The following is a 15,724-nucleotide window of genomic DNA, read 5'->3' as shown; positions in this document are numbered from 1 at the left end:
TCGAGTATCAACAGAGGCAGCAAATCAGAACTATAAGAAATGAGCATATAAGTTACCACCCCCTGATGCCACCAAACCACCCCAGCTTAATTTTCAGAAATCCTAGGGAGCAGGCATTTCTCATAGGAAGGGACTCAAGCCACTTTATTCATGAAGTAAACAAAAGACTGACTCCAGAAGCTAGAGGATTTGGAGGCATCCAGGTGGCCAACATCAGGATTACATGTGTTGCAAAATAATAAGCATTACAATAATTACATTTTGTCCCAATTTTTTCCTTAATTAAAAAAATCAGAGGATTCAAGCCACATTTTAAATTTATTTGGAATTAGGTTTAGCACTAGCCTTATTTGGTCCACATAAAATATTGTTGATCTCAGGAGTTAAAAGTATCATGTCACAAACATCACAAGTCCTGCTATACAAAGAGAAATCTGAAATAAGGGCAGGTTGACTCAGTCACATTGTGAAGCTGGTTCTATTCATTTCATCAATGATCTTTCTAACCCTTGAGGTGTGAAGCTTGTGAGTACAAGCAACAAGAGGTAGAAGGGACAGCTATTCACCAGGTTGTGACCCTTCTCTGGGTCTCTGCTGAGGAAAGGAAAATGGCCTCTCCCATGCTCCAGGAGAGGATCCTGTAGCACTATGGTTTCTCTGAGGACCTTGGTCTTCCAATTTTCTCCCCTCTGTAGTATATACTTTTTAATCTCACTTTATTGAGGCATATTTTACATACCATTTACTTCACCCATTTCAAGTATACAATTCAATGATTTTTTCAGTTATGCAACCATTATCCTAAATCCATTTTTAAACATTTTCATAACCCCAATAAGATCTCTCTTGTTTATTAAATATTAATCCCTGTTCAAATCCTTGAAACCACTAATCTACTTTCTGTTTCTATAGATTTGCCTCTTCTGGACATTTCATCTAGTATATATATTTTCTTAACCTTTCCCTATTCCCTAATTTCTTCTTCCCAGCCCTAGGGTTCTTTTGTAGAGGCAAATCAACTTGATACAGTGCCCAAGCAGCTTCTTAGAGATGATTTTACATACTGTTTATATAAACTAAAGAGTCTTCAAAGGCTGCACTATCAAATACCATTCTCACAATCAGATATGCTTTTTTAACTTAGAAAGCCCCAGTTTGTTCCCTGGGAAATGTCTCTATCCTGTAGCCTATCTCAGCTAAACCATAGACTTTGTGTACCAAGATTTCAAAGGACTACAGGACTGAAGAGCCCTGAGAATTGGGGGATGAGGGTATCAACATGTGCATATTTCTATGGGAGTGTTATACATGTGAATATTATTATAAGTAAAGTCACAGCAGGCAAAAAAGCAAAACAAAACCAAGAAACCCTCAGAACCCCCGCCTTACCCTATAACATGCTCAAGTTTCTTCCATCCCATTGAAATAGCTGTTTTAAATCCTTTCTGAAAGAAAATGTTAAATATAAAACAAAGAAACAATTTTTTTTAACTTTCTGTGTAAGTTTGGGTCCCAACAGGAAACAGATGGCACCCTCAAATTAGGATAATTTAAGAAGGTTTATATACAAAGGGACCATTTATAAAGTCCCAGTGGGGCAGAGGAAAAGGGGTAGTGTAATAACCTGGGGCTAGTGGTAAGGGAACTGTGACCATGTCCGGGTGCAAAGGGACAAGGGGAAGAAGTTACTGAAACCCTTGAAGGAGAGAGTTGTGTAGAGGAAGCCTTCTTGAGAGGAAGAGTGAACTTCAGAGAAAGGATATAACCCACCCAAGGTATTCCCTCTGGGAGAAAGGTGAGGGAACAAAGACCTGAGTTTTCTCTACTCCTTCTTTTCCACATGTATGATGTTCATTAATGACCTCCAATTGGCCAAAACCAAGGAATAAACACTTAGTTCTTTTCTAGATTTCTCCCCAGCATTTGACATGGTTGCCTATCTTTTCATCTTGACAGTCTTTTGTCCTCTGTTCTATCTTGATTTGCCTCCTTTGTGATTGCTCCTTCTCTAGCTCCTTTACAGATGTCTCTTTCTCCTCCTCCTTCATAAATGATGGTCTTGGTCAGCGTTCTACCATCAGCCTACCCCAATGTTCCTGGGTGATCACATTCATTCCTCCACCTCTACTACCACTTAGTTCTTGACTTCCCCCATATGCTCATTATTGTTTGTCTCAGTTTGGGTTTCCTGAGAAGCAGATCCTGAAACAAGAATTTGAATGAAAGCAGTTTATTGTGGAGGTGAAACCAGGAATACCGTTATGGAAGTAGGAAAGAGAGACAGGGAAGAGAAGGAAGCCAATTAAGTGCACATTACCAAGCAAGATACCACAGTGGGCAAGAGAGTTTAGTTCTGCTGGGAAGCTCCAGAAAATGGTATATAATATACACTCATCAGAGCCAAAGGCCAAAGAATTTGGGCATTTATACAGAACTCCTGACAGTCCCTGACTGAGGGCTACTCCCAGGGGCATTAAATCCTCAGCACTTCCAACCTGCATGAGCTGTGAATTTAAAATCTTCAGTTATTATTTTCTTTCTGTAAGCTTTCCAGAACAGTTAGAAAGAGCCAGCCTACTCTTCAAGACACCATCCATACCTGGGGTGATTATACATCCCGGTTTGCCTGACACCATCTTGTTTATGTCTGTTGGCTTGAACTTTCACTCTCAAAAGTGTCCCAGTTTTTACAACAAATTGTATGTAGACCCTTCCTTACATTTAGCCTATCATGGCAGCCATTCATACTAGCAATAGTCACTTCATTCAATCTAACCACACTGATAATCTGTTTCATGACTAAATGACATAATTATGAGTTTCCCATTCTCTAATGCTAACAGCATCCCATCCAGTTTTAAACCAAACAGAGTTAGATAATCAAGGCTAGATTCCCATTTCCCTGAAACATCTCTGGTACTAATAATTACATAAGCCAGGATTCTTAGTTGCAGACTATAGAATCTAGGTAGAAAAGCAGAAAGGAATTTACTATAGAGTATTAGGAGCTTACAGATTTCCAAGAGGGCTGGAACCAAAACTACATTCACAGCCATGAATAACAGAGACTAGAAGAAATGCCCACTGTGAGCCTGTTCCAGCAGAAACTCCATTGCCATTGCCATCCACTATTTGGTGCCCCAAATGGAAATAGACAGTAGACCCATCACTACAGCTGCCCAGGAGATCACATTTCTCTGTTCACATCCCTTCCACCTCCACCCCTATTGTTCACATCTGCATTTTAACATTTGTTCAGTGGCATCTTCCTAATAGAACTTAGGTCATGTGTGGAGCCCTAGTTAGATAAATGTAATGTACTTTTTACATTCAAGATCTCCTTAACACAGGAAGGCATATCAGAGAAGGTTGGGTGTGGGTGTCGGTGAGCCGATGTTCAGTTTCTACCAAGAACTGAAAAGAGCATCGAGAAATCCATGTGGAGGAGAGAGGTGGTGAGACGAGCAGTGGTGGCTCCAGAAATTCTATCAAGGAGAGTTCAGCGACCATTATCCCTTTGGGAAGAGAATTAGGGGATTTGCCTGAAGTCCTGTTTGTGTAGCAAGCATACTATTCTTACTCAGCTTGGTTGCTTATTTCAAGCTGCACTAAGGGAAGCTTCTGGAGGTCTAAAGCATACAAATTAGAGACAAACTTTGATGCCACTACCAGATGAGTATGCTAAGAAACTGCCAACTTGATTATTGCCCCAATGCTTTGGAAGCAAAGGGATGTTTCAAGTTAGAGGGACCAAAAAAAGAACAGTGTAATATAGAGAAAGGAAAACATACTTGCTCCTCTTTGTTTATACTCGTTTTCTTGCATGAAATAGTGTGGAAATAATAAGTCCAAAGTTATCTGGAAGTTCAGAATTGAAAATATTTTGTAACATAGTTTGTGTTTTTCAGAAATTATGCTCCAATTAAAAAAATTTTTTTCCCCTTTCACAGAAATGCTTAATGAAGATTCTTGTCCAGTATGGTAGAATATTCTAGGGCCTTCCTGTCATTTACTTTGCCATTCCAAGGCAGCCCAGCTTAATTTGTAAAGTAGGGATAATAGTCTTGGCAGTTTCTTAGATGCCTTTTTCATTGCCCTTAGCCTGTCCATACAGGTCAATGGATGCTTGGAAAGCAATTCACAATCCTTTTGCTTTCTTTTTTTTAAAATCAAGCCATTTCTGGAAACCTTTAATGCCTAAGTCAAATAGCACAGAACAACAAAAACAACTCCTGCCAGAGCCCACTGTGGACACCGTAAAGGAGAGAGACACCTGTGCTGTTAAATATAAATTTTGCAGATCTGCTGGCTTCTCAGTTCATAGCATTCAACACCCTGGCTCCTCAGTAGTTCCTTCTCTTCTGTTACATCTCGAGCTCTCAACTGTGGGAAGTGGGCAGGAGAGGAAATGAAATCATAGTGCCGATCGAGATACCGCAAGTAGATGAGCATGTGCAGGGCATAAGCCAACACCAGCAGCAGAATCAGGGACATCGCCAGGCCAATCAGAATGGCTGGTGAGAAGGAAGAGGCGCAGTCTCGGGCCTTGGCAAACTGTCCCCCCTTGATGGCAAAGCCTTGGATCTGTCGGGAAAAAGAAAAGAGCTGAGGTAACATATTCTTTTTCTCCTAAGTTCCACTTCCCAGTTGGGCTGATGGTTCTGGTCCTCTAATTAGCCAAATTTAAGATATGGGGACCAAATTTTCTGAATAATTTGAACATATAATCTAACCAATGTGATTGCACTTATGGGGACAATGAAACAATTTTAAGTCAGGACTAATACAGAAACTCTGGGATTCCTGGCTGTCATAATTAAAAGGCTCAGAAATTCAAGGCTCTGAAATAAAACCTCTATTATTCTGATATTCAGGAATATTCCATTTCATCTAAAACCACAGCTGCTGTGATATCTCTAAAATTCAAAGCACACTCAAAAGTTTATGTGTTAGTATAAGTCTTACAAAGAGCTTTTTAAACTCTGTCCTCTGCCTTTGATCCTATTGATAGGAATTGGCCAAGAAAAATCTTTTGAGGGGGGAAATCATGATTCATAATGAGGTATAATATAATAAAATCTAACACTGCAGGTTTCTTTAAGTACCACACCCTATTTTAATGACTTTAATATTCACAAGAATTTATGAATAAGTTCTATATTATCCCCATTTTATGGATGAGGAAACTGAGGCACAGAAGGTTAAGTAACTTGCTTAGCATCACACAGCAAGTAATTGTTGTGAAGCTGGAGTTCAAACCTGGGCAGTCTGGCTTCAGAGTTGCTTTTCAGTTTACAAGTCTATAGCAGCTAATGCATCCTGTCTCTTCCTCCCACCACAACCTCTCTCTCCTCATCAGTTGTACCACACAGACTTGGTAACATTTTTGGATGAGCCATGTATCAGCTCTTCCTTACATGCTACCTAGAAACAGGAGAGTCTCAAATAAACAAACAACTGAACCTGATATTTAAAAAAAAATTTTAAGCGTATGTTTGGGGGTGGGGGTGGGGGAAGGCACGTCTAGAATAACTTCTCCAAACCCAGAGTGGTCAATTGTAGAAGATAGGCCTCTACAGTTTGGCGTGTAAGAGTATTAACCATTCACACAGTCTCCTCATTTAGTCACCTAGTTGGCTTTCAAATGGTACATTAGAAAGTTGATTTCTCCATTAATGCTTTACTGAGAAGTCATTTCTATGACTTAAGTGGAAATTTAGCATTTTTCCATGCTAAAATTATTGTGGATACCCATCACTCTCTGGACTTTAGGGCCTTATTCACCCATTTGTCTGTGCTCTAGATTAAACCAAAAACAACTTCTGAATGAGACTCTTACTTAGCCTGCTGAGATTCTTGGCCAGCCTCCTTCTATAAGAAGCGTAGTGACCTTCCCTTCAGATTAGTGCTTGAAGAGTCAAGCTCCTCAATGACACAAGATGACCACACTGGATGCTGCAACTCTACCAAAGACAATGTCTTCAGACTGACTGTCACTTAATTCTTCACAAGACTTGGTTGAGAATGGAATGTCTGAAGGATATGTTGTCCATCCATTCATCTGGTCTAGAGGTTGCATATACTCTATATCTAGCCCACTCGTGAGTTTTGTGCGACCCCCATATTCTGAATACTCAGAAAATTTCCCATAAAAATCCAGGGTTCTGGCCTCCGTTGAAAAGGCAGATGATTCAGCAACATTTGGCCTGCATTCCTACAAGCAAACATCAGCTCCAGTTGTGGCTACAATTTGTTACGTTCCCCACCTGGGCCACCTCATTCATTTCCTGGAGGCATCTGAATTTGCCATGCTTGCGCCTATCATTCTGTATTTCATTCCTGGACAAGCCAGATAAGCAAAGCAGTAAATGTGGATTTCAGCCTTTTGTACACATACCTCAGACACCATCACCACCACCTCACCCCTGCACTATGCTTGCAGTCTACCACCTGCCTACATTAAGAATGTTTTAAGAAGGCAGGCCTATGTGATTACTGTATACGCTGTTGAGGATGTGAGAACATGTTGCACAATACCAGGGATGGATGTACTTCTCAAAAGCAAATCTTCAGTAGTCTTGTGGACTGAACCCTGTGACCATGTATGAATTCTTTCTGATGCTAGCTGCTCCAAAGCTACAAAGCCAAATTATTTCACTTGCCACAGCCAAGGCAGACAGATGGTTTCGTGGTTAGATATACCAGCCTCACTGGTTGCTCTAACTGATCTTTTCTTCCTTTGTTTTTCCTTTGTCCCCATGTCTTTGGATATTTTTTAAAGTTATTTTTATTGCAGTATCTCTATAAGTCACCTTAAGTCATTCCTGGAATAAGATAAAGTTAAAAATCAATCAATTCCCTGTTATAATTAGGTGAGATTATACATAAATTATTCCTTTTTTCATTATTACCTCCTCACTACGCCCCCTACCTACTCCCTTTTTTAAAAAGGGCAAAAGAATGAGAGGTGTGTGTGTATGTGTGTGTGTGTGAGAGAGAGAGAAAGAAAGAGAGAGAGAGAAAATTATATATATATGGTATTATCTTTGGAACCAGACAGTCCAAGATTCAAATTCTGTCTCTGCCACTTCCCAGTTATATCAATTAGAAAAGTGATTAAATTATCAGAGTTTCAATAACACCTTGTTTGTATAAACAGGAATTATAACAGCTCTTTTGCAAGCATGGGCATGATACCTTGTAAAAATGAAGATTGTAAAATGACTACAATGGGGGAGTTGGTATAGCTCAGTGATTGAGTGCCTGCCTCCCAGGCTCATTTCCTGGTACTGCCTAAAAAAAAATTTAAAATTAAATTACTGTAATGGTGCCAACACACAGAGGAGACTCCTCATAAGTATAGATTCATAGTTATTGTTAGTCCATGCCCAAAATGGTCCTGGGTCTTTTCATAATACTAAGCCATGTATACTTAACATACATAAAGATAAGTCAGAATTTGAGAGACGTTAAGTAACTTGCCCAGGTAGCCGAGTAAGAATTTGAAACCAAGTTGTCTGTCTCCAAAATGCAAGCTTCTTCCCTACCCTACACTACCTTTCATCAACACTGTACCTCTCCAACCTAGGAAGGGGGTAAAGGAGGGAAGAAAAAGGAAGGGGGAAAAAAAAAAAATATATATATATATATATATATATGGTTGAAAAGTATCCAGAGAAGGGACAGATAAATCCCTGCTTGTTATTTCAGTGAGTTGGAAGAGCAAGTTAATCTTCTTTCACTGGTAAACAGGGCAGGGAATTTGACAGATGTCTCTCAGCCTCAGATTCTGGTGGTGAAAAGGAACCTCTTACATCCAATACCTTTCCCCAAATACTTTCAAAAGAATTTAGGGGATATTTTTGTATCCCTCCCTAACATTCCTGCCAAACCTATCACTGTACTCCAGTTGTACTTCTTATCTGTACGGATAGGATCACTGCTCCACTCCCTCTGAAGGAAATACAATAATTGCCTGACAATTCTTCTCCCTAGAAGGGCCTCTCACTCTAGGAAGTGTTGGTCACTGGGCTTCACGCCACAGCTTCACTCAACTTGGATCGCTGGCATTCCTCACTGATAATTGTTGGTGACCTGATAAACCTTAAGGTAAAAGCAAGCTCTTTTTTTGCACGAGAGAAGGGGGCAGTACAGGACAGGAAATACTCTATTCCATTCCATTTCACACCTTAGAAGATAAAGATAAGAACACCAATAATATTTTAAAGTTGTCTGCTACTCTCTTTTGCCTAAGCATCTGTTTCAGGTGTTTTCAGTGTAAGCCTGAGTATTTTGGACACCAAATACATATGTTTTCATTTATTTATTACCTGGAAATCAACAAAAGTGACCTCCCACAGGCTTGAGACATCATCTGTGTTGCTGGGTAGTAAGAGGGCATCATACCGCTGAAGGCTGCTGACGTGTTGGCAGTGGTAGGAATAACTCCACGGAGCATATATGCCAGTTGCATTAAAAGTTGCTTGGATTGAATTATTGGAAATAATCTCGACTCGGTGTAAACTAAACCAACTCTGGATGGACAACTTCTTGTAACTGGTAAGGATGAATCTGAAAAATGATGATACTCCATGCATTTGCTGACTCAGGACATAGTCTATGAACAGTACAATCGCGCCCTCTGTTGTCAGGCACTCGAACTGGCTTGGAGACAGGCTCTCCCTTTTCCAGTTTCAAAGAGGAACTGGAAATGATGGCAAAAGACAAGGCAGTGCCCCAAAGTCAGTGATACAAATTTTTACAAAAGGAAAAGTACAAAAAGCTTGCTTTTTTATTTCTTTAGAATCAGCACTTGATTATGTGTTTATTATAGCAAAAAAAATGTAAATGTACTTGAAGATAGAATTAGCTAAATATATTATGGTTAAAATAATAGTAATAGCTTTTACTATGTGCCAGGGGCCCGTCTATGTTCTTTATGTGTGTTATTGTATTAATCTTCATAACGCCACCATGAGATAGATAATATCATTACCCTCATTTCATAGATGAGGAATCTAAGACACAGAAAAGTTAAATAACTTGTGCAAAATCACTCAGAGAATAAGTAGTAGAGTTGGGCTTTGAATCCATTCTGATTTCTGAGCCTTTACTCATAGCTATTTCAAACTGAAATATTCTCCAGCCAAATTTATAATGTATATATGCTGTGATGATTTTTTTTTCTTTAAAAAATATGTGACTGCATAGAAAAAAATTCTGGAAGAACAGAGATCAAAACTTTAATGGTGACTACAATTGGTTGTTGGATTATGATTATGGGTGATTTTTTATTTTCTTCTTTTCATAGTTTAGTGTTTTCTGATATTTTTAAAATTGGATATATACTACCTGATCTTAGTTTGGGTTCTTTTAGAAGCAGATCCTGAGACAAGGATGTGAATATATAAGTAGTTTGGGGAGGTGAACCCAAATTCATTTGGGAATTTATTCATTCAGAAATATGTAGGGTGGAGAGTAATGACAGAGGAAGGAAAGGCAGCCCAAAAGTGGGGGCATTATTAAGCAAGTTCATACTGTGGGCAATTCAAGCTTAATTCCCTTGGGGAGTCCTGGGAGCCAGGGTAGAACACATGCCTCAGAGTCATCTCAACTGAGGGCGAGAGAGCTGGGGTATTTGTACACATCTGTCAGTCAGTGCCTGAAGGCCACTGCAGTAGGGACAGGAGGCAGTGGGTGCCTTTGGCTTAAGGAAATCTTTAGGCAAAGAGATGCTAACACTTGACAATTGAACTGGTGAGCTGTAGTGCTCTCAAATGGAAGGCCCACAACAATATAGACAGGGCTCTGGCAGTGTCTGCTGTATACTTTTATCGTCAGAAAATAAATAATAAAAGCTATTTTCCATTTGTTTTCCTTATAAAGTTGTTCTGAAAGTTGATAGCCTGTATTATGATCAACTTGGTGTGCTAACAAGTGTTCTGAGGAAGAAAGCTTCCCAAGGTTAAACATGGGAATTGGAGGTTAATCAAAGTTACAAAGTACAAGAGTCTTCCGTAAGAGCATGGCTTTTCAGAAATTTTAATATACAAATATGCACTGTGAATCTCCAAGAGTAGGGCACAGCATTCAGTCTTTCCCAAACACATTTGACCACAGAACCCCTTGGTTGTGGGATCTTACAAATATTTTCACAGAACAGAATTGTTCCATAGAACACAGCTCAGGAACACATCTGCTCACATTCTGTAATTTTAAAGGTTCAGATGCTTATCTCTACTAAAAGAATGGTCCTATAAGAAGAAAAACACTATATTTTTTATAAGAAAAAAATAAAATGCCTTAATTTCCCCCCCAACTAACAGCAGCTTCTTCTAACTGCTTGGATAAACCACTGCAAGCAGATGCATCCTTCCATGCACAGAAAAATGTAAACCTGCGTTGGTTGTCTGTTAGGGTATTCAGATAATAGAGACCTTTTCATCATTAAATGATAATTGTGAGTCATTGTAAGGAGCTATAGAAAATAACACTAAGCCCCTGGAACTTTATTTATATTTTATTCTTTGCTCAGAAAAAAAGGGTATCACATTCTCAGTCCTGGAGTTCTCTAGGTTCCTATGCGGAGTGGAGGGACAACTCTAGATGCTATGCTGGAAACTAAAGAAAGCATTACTATAAAATCCCATCATGTAGCACCCATGACTCTTCTTCAGTGTATTTAGGCACATGTGGCATCTCACCTGTCACAGTGCTTGATACATAGCAGGCCAAGGACATACACATATTGAATGAATAAATTATATAGAGCTAATCTGAAATGCTGAAGATACTCCAAAGTGATATGCATATTGAAAATATAATAAGCTTACCTATTTTCTAGTCTTAAAGCCTACCTTATAGCAAGATCTTTGGGATTTTCAGCATCACCAAACTTCAGAGACAACCTAAGAAAATAGAGAACAGAGTCCTTAAAATAGGAATGACCCTCATCTCACACTATACCCAAAAAATGAACTCAAAATGGGCCCTAAACCTATATGTAACACCTAAAACTACAAAACTTATAGAAGAAAACATTTTTGCAATTTTGGTATAGACATGGGCTTATTGAATACAACACAAAAAAGTATGAAACATAGAAAAAGTTGACAAATTGGACTTCTTTAAAATCGAAATTATTTGGTCTTTGAAATACACTGTTAAAAATTAAAAGGCAGCCTTCAGAGTCAGGGAAAGTATTCACTACACATTATACAAAGATATCTGTGGGGACCTAGGGCATGCGCTCCTCATAAGCTCACAGCACGTAGCCACCTACATGACCCAGACATAAGGTAAAGGTTAACAGCCCTCCTTGGAAGGAAAAGAACGTATATATGGTATTGTAAACCATAATGTACTCAGAGCCATAAAACTTCATTCCTTCGTACATAATGACATCACCAGATATGTGTAGGTCACAGGACCCTAGCAGAAACTCTGTTCTCATATCCTATGCAACGCCTAAAACCTTACTTCACCCCTCATTTTTTCACCTCTTTGCAGAGCACTAATACCATTCTCCAAACTGTTGCCACTGGAGACTCTCTCCTCCTAATAAGTCCGAATAAAGTTTATTTCTGATTCAGCACCTGGCATGTTCTTTGGTCTCACAGCTGAGCCAACTCATGCCCTTCAGGAGTTGGGTTGGAACAAATGGCAGGTCAGCTAAAAGACTGGAGGACCGCCAGCAGCAGTGGGCATGAGCTCAGGGAAAGGAGAATTGGCAGGTGAAATCCCAGGTTGGCCTGTAACATCCACACGGGGAGGGGTGACTGCCCCCCTGGACGAGTGGGGACCACTGAGAGAGTACAGGGATGCCCTAAAAACTCTAGCAGATATACTGACTGTGCATAGCAAAGCAACTGCACTTAAATAAGGAGGGAGAAAGGCCTGATAGTGGCAGCTATAGCATGGCCCCTGTTAGGAGCCTTGCGGATGGCTACTGAGGCAGAGCAAGAAGCAAAAACCTCTATGTACCACTTAGAAGAAGAGTTAAAGCTAGAAAGGGATATGCGCCTGGAGCAGGCAGAGATGAAAGATTCTTTAACCGATTGCCTGTGCTGAGTTGATGATCAGTTGGAAACCCTGGCTTGTAGATATGCTCGAGTTAGGGGCCATAGGCCGCCTTGAATCCAGGTCTGGAGTTAGGGGCCATAGGCCGCCTTGAATCCATGCCTGAGTGAGACCCTAAGGCATGGGGTCCTATGAATTCCTCCTCAGATGAGGAGAAATAAGAGGAATGGGAAGTGGAGGAAGGTGAGGAGCCCCCGAGGGGTGCCCTATTATACAACAGAAGTGGAAAGCATTATAGGACCAGCCCCTCAAACAGAAGTTACATGTACCCATGAGGGACTACACTGCTGCTGAGCTGGGCGATTTGGGGCAAAGGTACAGGCAGAGATCTAGAATGTCCCTGCCTAACTGGCTTCTAAGGTTATGGGACACTGGAGAGGAAGGAGTTGTACCATCTGGGGTAGAAATGAGTAAATTACATCCATTACCACTCACCCTTCTCTACATCAGCATTTATACACCACCTCTAGTATAACAAAAACAACTTCACTATTGGTATGGTTGGTTAATGCATGCAAATCTGCATGGCTTAATGAAGGAGATATACCCCATGCCACCCTTCATGGACAATCCATGGAAGAATTACAGGGTGTTTTATGGGGATTGGGGATGAAAAACATGCCATTAAGCCACCAATTTTGTAGGGCCTGACACCAAAGCTTTTACTGTAGAAATAAAAGGTACTATGCTACATACTGCTGCCAACCATCATTATGGACCTCTGGTGTCAATCCTGAGTCCTCTAATGGAGCAACCTGTGTTGTGAGCTGCTCAGGCTATAGCAGACTTAGGGGAACTGGAAAGGCTGCAGAGAAAGGAGACCTGTCCATGTGGTAGGGAAAGTGCCCAAGGACATGATGGACTTAACTGTGAGTCATGCAAGCAAATGTGGGTACATCTTATTGCCAAAGGAACCAAGCTAGAAACAATAGATGGGCAGCTCAATGTGGTTTTAGAGACTTTGGAGCAAGCTCCTGAAGGAAGAGATTTAAGAAACAGTTCCCTTAGAGTGCTAAGAGAGGAGGGAAAATGGGAAAAAAAGCAGCTGCCTCAACCTGTGCTCCCCAAGGAGCTGAAGCCTGGCCAGCACCCTTCCCTCTACCATAGGGGAGGGGTCAAGATCCCCAGGTAAGAACAATAACAGGGCCCTGGGATCACAGGCCACATGGAGAGTTAACTATTTATTGGTCCTCTACTAATAAACAAAGAGTATTAGCCTTAGTAGACTCGGGAGCTGAATGTACTTCAATTCATGGCAATGTAGCACGATTCCATGGGCCAGTGTTAGCTATAGATGGCTATAGGGGAAAAACAATTTATGCTAAGCAATAAAATTTAGTTTTACAAATTGGACAATTATATCCCTAAAGGTATACAGTATATATTTCCCCTATACTTGAATTTATCTTAGGAATTGACATTCTCCAGAACCTCACATTACAGTCTATCATAGGAGAATTCCACCTCTGATGCACTGTAATAAAGGCAGGGCTAAGGGGACAAGCTAAAAGGTTCCTGGTAAAGGTGCCCTCACCCCGAAGAATTGTGGCAACCAAACAGTAAAAATTCCCAGGTGGGCACCAGGAAATTACTGCTACAATTAAGGGATTAGAAAGGGTAGGAATAATAATAATTAACCATAGTCCCTTCAATAGTGCTGTATGGCCAGTACCAAAGCCTGATGGAACATGGCACATGACAGTAGATCATTGCAAATTAAATAAAGTAATATCACTACTGTATGAAGTGTCCCAAACCTTACTGGTTTACTGCAAGAAATTAGTACTCAGTTATATCACTATCACTTTGTTTTAGATCTTGCTAATGCTTTCTTTAGTATTCCCTTAGACAAGTCAAGCCAGCCTGTTTTTGCCTTCACGTGGGAAGGCCAACAACAGATTTTAAGAGTGCTTCCCAAGGCTATGCACGTAGCCCAACCATCTGTCCTGGCCCCATGGCAAAGGATCTGGCCACGTGAAAGAAACCTGTAGCTATAACCCTATTTCATTATATTGATGATATAGGTTAACCAGTAATTCTCTTTCAGAATTAAAGGCAACATCAGAAACGATAGTATCGCATCTGGAGACCTGGCGATGAACAATCAATCGGGACAACTGCAAGGCCCTGGCTGCTCTGTCAAATTCTTGGATGTTGTTTGGTCAGGCAGGACAAAAGCTATCCTTTCTGATATATCTGATAAAGTGCAATGTTTCCCACACCACAAACTCCAAACAACTAATGGCCTTTCTGGGATTGTTGGGGTACTGGAGACTGTTCATCCCTCATATAGCTAAAATATTAAAACAATTGTATGCATTAATCAGGAAAGGTCATACATGGAAATGGGAGAATCCCCAGCAGGCTGCTTTTGAAGAAGCAAATAGGGCAATAGCACTGGCTCAAGCACTGAGTGGGGTAGACACTGACTTACCCTGCGATTTGGATGTGGCCAGCACCTATATTGGCTTTGGGTGGGGTGTGTGGCAAAGCAACATTCTAAGTAAGTACCCCTCGGGTTTTTGTCACAATTATGGAAAGGGACTGAATTACAATATAGCCTCTTAGAGAAGCAGCTACGTGCAGCATACAATGCCTTGCTGCAAGTAGGAGGTTTAACCCAAAAGTGCCCTGTCATTCTAAAGACTGCCACCCCTATCCAGGGGTGAATCACAGATACTGGGAACAAACCTTGCTTTGACAGGGCCCAATTAAGTGCCTTAATAAAATGGAAAGCTTACCTGCTGCAGGGCAGTGTCTTCAATACCAGCCCTTTGAGTACTGAAATGCCTGAAATCCTAGGCCCAGTGTCTTATGTGGAAGATTCTTTGGTCCAAATTATAACCCCTAAAGTGGCCATGGAAGTGCCCACTAAAGATGGCATAGGTACGGTCCCAGAGAATGCACGGTATGGATGTTTCTGCTAGCAGACAGCCTCCTGCGTGGACAGCTGTGAATGTGCAGCCCAGCACTGACACTATTTGGTGGGAAATGGACACCATCCAAAGCAGTCAATGAGCTGAAATAAGAACTGTGTAGATTGTTATAGTACACAAACCAGGAGATGCACGAACAATCTGTACCCATAGTTGGCCAATCTACAAGGGCCTCACCACGGGAACAAGAACAATAGACTGACATGGACTGCTCTCTGTGGGAGAAAGACCTATGGAAGGACATCTGGGATGCCTGCCAGAAGCGACAGGTAACTGTCTATCGTGTTCCTGCCAACTTCTCTAACACCCTCGGAAAGTTGAGGCAGATGCTCTCAAAAAGGTCCGGAGCCCTAAGCCCCAAGAAACGACAGAGTGGCTCCACAAGAAAAGCAGATGTCATGGTTACCACACCCTGCACCACTGAGCCCAGCAGTTCCAACTGCCTGTCACTCACCAGCAACTCGTGGACATCATGCATGAGTGTCCCTTATGCTCCCTCCAGCAACTATGGCAATTACCTCACCAGATGGGACATATCACCAGATTAACACAAACTCCAGTAACATGATGACAAGTGGATTACATTAGTCCCCTCCTGCTCTCAAAAGGAGCAAGGTGTGCTTTCACCGTCACAGACACCACCACGGGACTCTTGTTGGTCTTCCCAGTAGGACAGGTAAATCAGTAGGCCACTATTCCCTGCTTGGAGA

The 15,724-nt window shown here is 41.1% G+C and overlaps 1 protein-coding gene across 19 annotated transcripts in view; it reads right to left on the bottom strand.

The window, feature by feature from the left end:
- Positions 1-299: 299 nt before the first annotated feature.
- The window catches only part of LOC101413699 (V-type proton ATPase subunit S1-like protein), a 59,635-nt gene continuing 44,210 nt past the window's right edge, over positions 300-15,724 (bottom strand). For all 19 annotated transcript variants that reach the window (XM_004483431.5, XM_071208867.1, XM_071208861.1 and 16 more), the window contains 3 exons: positions 10,857-10,907; positions 8,331-8,571; positions 300-4,584 (listed from right to left, as the gene is read on the bottom strand). In XM_004483431.5, coding sequence (XP_004483488.1) covers positions 4,282-4,584; positions 8,331-8,571; positions 10,857-10,907 — 595 coding nt within the window. In that variant the 3' untranslated portion in view covers positions 300-4,281. The remainder of the gene's footprint in view (positions 4,585-8,330; positions 8,572-10,856; positions 10,908-15,724) is intronic.

This window comes from Dasypus novemcinctus, chromosome 2, assembly GCF_030445035.2.
Source record: "Dasypus novemcinctus isolate mDasNov1 chromosome 2, mDasNov1.1.hap2, whole genome shotgun sequence".
NCBI lineage: Eukaryota > Metazoa > Chordata > Mammalia > Cingulata > Dasypodidae > Dasypus > Dasypus novemcinctus.
The sequence above is the reverse complement of the archived record's forward strand: the minus strand, read 5'-3'. Positions and strand labels throughout refer to the sequence as shown.